We start from the raw sequence: 4,737 nt of genomic DNA, 5'->3' as shown, positions 1-4,737 counted from the left end.
TTGACCAGTGGTTGACCAAAAGTTGACCAGGAGCCGGCTGTGTTCTCTGGTGGCCAAGATGGCCAGTGGTGTCCTGGTTGACCAATCATTGACCAGTGGTTGACCAAAAGTTGACCAGGAGCCGGCTGTATGCTCTGGTGGCCAAGATGGCCAATGGTGTCCTGGTTGACCAATTGTTGACCATTGATTGACCAAAAGTTGACCAGGAGCTGGCTGTGTGCTCTGGTGGCCAAGAAGGCCAACAGGACCCTGGGGTGTGTTGCAAAATGCTGCTTGAAAGGAGCTCTGTGGAGGGCATGGGTGTCCTGGTGGCCAACGGTTGACCGACGGTTGACCACACATTGACCATGAGCCAACAGTGTGCCCTGGTGGCCCAGAAGGCCAATGGGACCTCGGGGTGCATTGCACAGAGCGTGGCCAGCAGGGCAGGGAGGTGCTCCTGCCCTTCTGCTCTGCCCTGGGGAGGGCACAGGTGGGCTCAGCGCTGCGCCCTGCAGCTCAGCTCTCTCCTGCAGTTACCCCGGGCTGCTCATCGTGCCGCAGAGCATCCAGGACAACACCATCCAGCGGATCTCCCGCTGTTACCGCCAGAACCGCTTCCCCGTGGTGTGCTGGCGCAACTCCCGCACCAAGGCTGTGCTGCTGCGCTCGGGGGGGCTGCACGGGAAGGGTGTCGTGGGCCTCTTCAAGTCCCAGAACGCTCCCACTGCAGGTACCCGTCCCCTCACCCCGTACTGGAGCAGTACCACGTCCCTTCCCGCTGCCCCGGCGGTGCGGTGACGCTGCCGGCTCTCCCCCAGGCCCCTCGCAGACGGACTCCACCAGTTTGGAGCAGGAGAAATACCTGCAGGCCGTCATCAACTCCATGCCCCACTACGCCGACGCCAGCGGGCGCAACACACTCAGCGGCTTCACCTCGGCGCACATGAGCAGCGCAGGTGAGCGGGGCCGGCTCAGAGGCTCCTGCCCAGGGACCCCCGGGGTCTGGTGCATCCCGGAGTCGGAGGTGCTGGGTGAGCAGCTGCACCCGTGTCCCACATCCACCGAAGCAGCTCTGCGGAGCTCCCCAAGGCCGGAGGTGGGGATAGGGTTTGGGGGACCCGGCGGCCCTACATCTGGGAGCTGCAGGTTGGATCCTGATCCAGGGGGGTGGGTTGGGATGGGACAGACCCCGAAGCCAAGCTCTTGCACCCAAGCAGCAGTGCTGGGTCTGGCGCAGGACGCTGCGGTAAGTGTGTGTCCCGTGCTGTCCGAGCGGCTCTGGCCACGCTCCATTGTCATCCATCGCCAGTCCCCTCCATCCTACCCTGTCATTGCTGCACTGAGGCCAAAGGGATTGTGGGAACACCCGGCAAGGAGCTCCTTGCTGCAGGAAGGAGTTCTGGTCACAGAGGGATGGTGCTGGGGTTTGGAGAAGCTCCGGGTGGTGCACCTGGTCCAAAGTGCCTGCACAGTGCTGGGGCAGAGCTGCTGGGGCAGAGCTGTTGGTGCTGCGGGCTCTGGGTGCCGTTGTGCTGTGGCTCCTGCTTGGTGGCCCCTGGTGCAGCCCCGCGCTGTCCCGCTTGCTGCTGGGTTCTTTCCGTGCCCCTTCCCCTCCAAACTGAAGGGAGGCACAGCGGGGAGGGTCCCGCAGCAGCCAGGCTGGGAGCTGACGTTCTGTTGGTGCTGCAGATTTCTCCGACAAGAGGCAGCCTAAGCTGGGATCGCTCATGAAGCAGGTGATGGGAGGGAAGGACGAAGGGCCCGGGACTATTAGCCGCGGAGGTGAGGACGTGCGGGCGAGCGCTGCCTCGCGGGCAGCAGCTGTAGAGTAGACGCTCCCCCCGTGCTCCCCCAGAGCTCCGGGGCGTGGGGCAGCTGCAGGGCGGGCGGGAGGGACCGTCCTCAGCCCCCGTGTGCCATCTCCGTCCCGTCCCTATGTGCCATCTCCATCCCATGCCCGGCTCCATCCCACCACCCCCCTCCCACATCCCCTTCCACCCATACCCACCCAGCGAGGGAGCGCTGGTCCCGCTCCGCTCCGCCCTCGCTGAGGCCGCTTTCGTCCTGTGCCCCCAGGGCTGGGTCACAGAGCCAGGGTCATCACCCTGTCCACCCCCAAGTGCGTGTCGCCGAAGGGCCGCGAGACGCCCCGAGGTAGGGTCCCGCCGGGCGCTAACCCCGCCGGCCGCTAACCCACCGACTGACCCACACCTCCCCCCCACACCACTAACACCCAGTAACACCGTAACCGCACCTCCGCACCACCCAAGCGCGGTGCCGGCGGTAAGTACCGCGCCGTCCCGCACCGCCCCGCACGTTCGCTTCGGGCTCTGCGCACTTCTGCTGGCGCTCCGGGTGGCGGTGGAGAGGGGCTGGCTGCAGGGCACGGCTCCCTGCACGCGGCAGCACCCAGCAAAGAGAGGGGAGAAAGCAAACCTGGGTCCCTGGCATGCGTTCCGCGGGTGCTGGCGTGCAGTCGGAGCACTCGGCCATCGCGTTCTGCGGAGAGCTGCTCGCCCATCTGGGCGACCCTGACCTCCCCACCCCCAAACCGTGCACGGGACCCCCGGGTGACAGCAGCTGTCCTGCAGGCAAATGGGGCAGCATCCGGGCCAGCGGGCGCATGAGCAGCTACGCCCTCAACGTGGAGATCGGCTCACGCCTGGCCGGGAAGGACCTGCTGGGCGCCCAGCACAACGGCGCGCCTGCTGAGGCCAGCTTCCTGCGGCAGCACCGAGCCTCGCTCTACATCATCGGGGACAAGTCGCAGCTGAAGGTATTGGGGGGCCAGGTGGAATGGCCGGGGGTGCTCGGGGCTGAATGTGCTCACGTGGCCAAGAAGGGCAGCAGGGCTGGAGGGTCTGCAGCACAGTGCTGTGGGGAGCGGCTGAGGGAGTGGGATGGGGCAGTGTGGGGCAGAGGGGCTCAGGGAGAGCTCAGCGCTCTCCCACTCCTGACAGGAGGTTGTGGTGATGCGGGGTCGGCCTCTGATCCCAGGGAGCAGCGATAGGACGAGAGGGGATGGGCTCATGGTGCGCTGGGGAGGGTCAGGTTGGAATCTGGGAGCAATCTCTGCTCCAAAGAGCAATCAGCACTGGCACAGGCTGCCCAGGGCGGTGGGGAGTCCCTGTCCCTGGGGGTGTTCCAGTACCATGGGGATGTGGCACTTGGGGACATGGTCCGTGGGCACGGTGGGGGTGGGTTGGGGTTGGACTTGGTGATCTTAGAGGTCTTCTCTAACCTTAACGATTCTGTGATTCTTTGTTGCTCTGTGCCCTCAGGGGGTGAAGCCAGACCCGCTGCAGCACTGGGAGGTGGTGCCCATCGAGGTGTTCGACGTGCGGCAGGTGAAGGCCAGCTTCAAGAAGCTGATGAAGGCCTGCGTGCCCGGCTGCCCCTCCACCGACCCCAGCGTCGCCTACCTACGCTCCCTGGAGGAGTCCGAGTGGCTCTCACAGGTCAGTGGCTCCCGGGGGCTGTGGAGATCCTGATCCGTGCCAGGGGTCAGGGGCTGCCATTTGCTGCTGCAGGGCTGGGGGTTTTTTGGACTCCCTTCCAACCTGACCATTCTGTGGTTCTGTGGTTCTGTGATCTTTACAGATCCTTCCAATCAAACCATTCTGTTGGTCTGTGATCTTTAAGGACCCTTCCAATTCAACCATTCTGTGGGTCTTTGACCTTTAAGGACGCTTCCAACCCAACCATTCTATGGCTCTTTGACCTTTAAGGACCCTTCCACCCCAACCGTGCTATGGCTCTGATCTATAAGCTCCTTTCCAACCCAACCATCCTATGGTTCTGTGGCTCTATGATCTTTAAGGACTTTTCCAACCCAGCCATTCCGTGATTCTGTGAAGCAAAAGCTGAGAGCAGGGTCTGGGTGCTCCCTGCGGCATCGCTCGGCGCAGGGTTGGGGGACACAAAGAGAGCAAGGCCACTAAGAGGAACGAGGATGAAGTGGCCCAGAAAGTGTGTGCACCAATGGCTGCTTCAGAACTCTGATCAGCTTCAGAGCTGTGGGGCCCAGCCCCTCTGGCTGCTGGGGGGAGCACGGTACCCATGGCTGTGCTCTGCTCAGCCCTTGTGCTCTGCATCATTCGGCTCAGCCGTTTCCAGGAGAAGGGGCTCCTTTGCTTTGCCTCCAGCAGTTTCCTGCTCCTGAGGAACTCTTGGTTCTCATCTTGGCAGATCCATAAGATCCTGCAGATTTCAGTGCTGGTGGTGGAGCTTCTGGACACGGGTTCCTCTGTGCTTGTCAGCCTGGAGGATGGCTGGGACATCACCACACAGGTAGGAGCCCTGCAGCCGCTGGTCACGACGGCTGTCTGGTTTAAGGTAAAAGAGGTGAAAAATTAGGTCTGATTTTAGGGGGGAATTCTTCACCATGAGGACAATGAGGCCCTGGCACTACTGCCCAGAGCTTTGGGTGCCCCATCCCTGGATGTGCCTGGGACTGTGGATGGGGCCCTGGGCAGCCTGAGTTGGGGGCACTCGGCCCATGGCAGGGATGGGGCTGGGGGTCACTTAGAACCCAACCGTTCTGGGATTCCATGGCTCTGTGATCCATAAGGTCCCTTCCAACTCAACCATTTGGGGATTCCACGGCTCCATGATCCATAAGGTCCCTTCCAACCCAATGATTTGGGGATTCCATGGCTCCGTGATCCATAAGGTCTCTTCCAACTCAACCATTTGGGGATTCCATGACTCCATGATCCATAAGGTCCCTTCCAACTCAACCATTTGGGGATTCCA

At 62.6% G+C, this 4,737-nt stretch overlaps 1 protein-coding gene across 1 annotated transcript in view; it reads left to right on the top strand.

The window, feature by feature from the left end:
* SBF1 (SET binding factor 1) overlaps window positions 1-4,737 on the top strand; it is a 45,721-nt gene that overhangs the window by 29,387 nt on the left and 11,597 nt on the right. The window contains exons 28-34 of the mRNA XM_021384430.1: window positions 516-712; window positions 801-938; window positions 1,672-1,764; window positions 2,059-2,136; window positions 2,574-2,758; window positions 3,264-3,440; window positions 4,171-4,272. Coding sequence (XP_021240105.1) covers window positions 516-712; window positions 801-938; window positions 1,672-1,764; window positions 2,059-2,136; window positions 2,574-2,758; window positions 3,264-3,440; window positions 4,171-4,272 — 970 coding nt within the window. The remainder of the gene's footprint in view (window positions 1-515; window positions 713-800; window positions 939-1,671; window positions 1,765-2,058; window positions 2,137-2,573; window positions 2,759-3,263; window positions 3,441-4,170; window positions 4,273-4,737) is intronic.

The sequence above is a fragment of the Numida meleagris genome, chromosome 1 (assembly GCF_002078875.1).
Source record: "Numida meleagris isolate 19003 breed g44 Domestic line chromosome 1, NumMel1.0, whole genome shotgun sequence".
NCBI classification, from domain to species: Eukaryota; Metazoa; Chordata; class Aves; order Galliformes; family Numididae; genus Numida; species Numida meleagris.
This window is presented reverse-complemented; position numbering and strand designations above follow the sequence as displayed.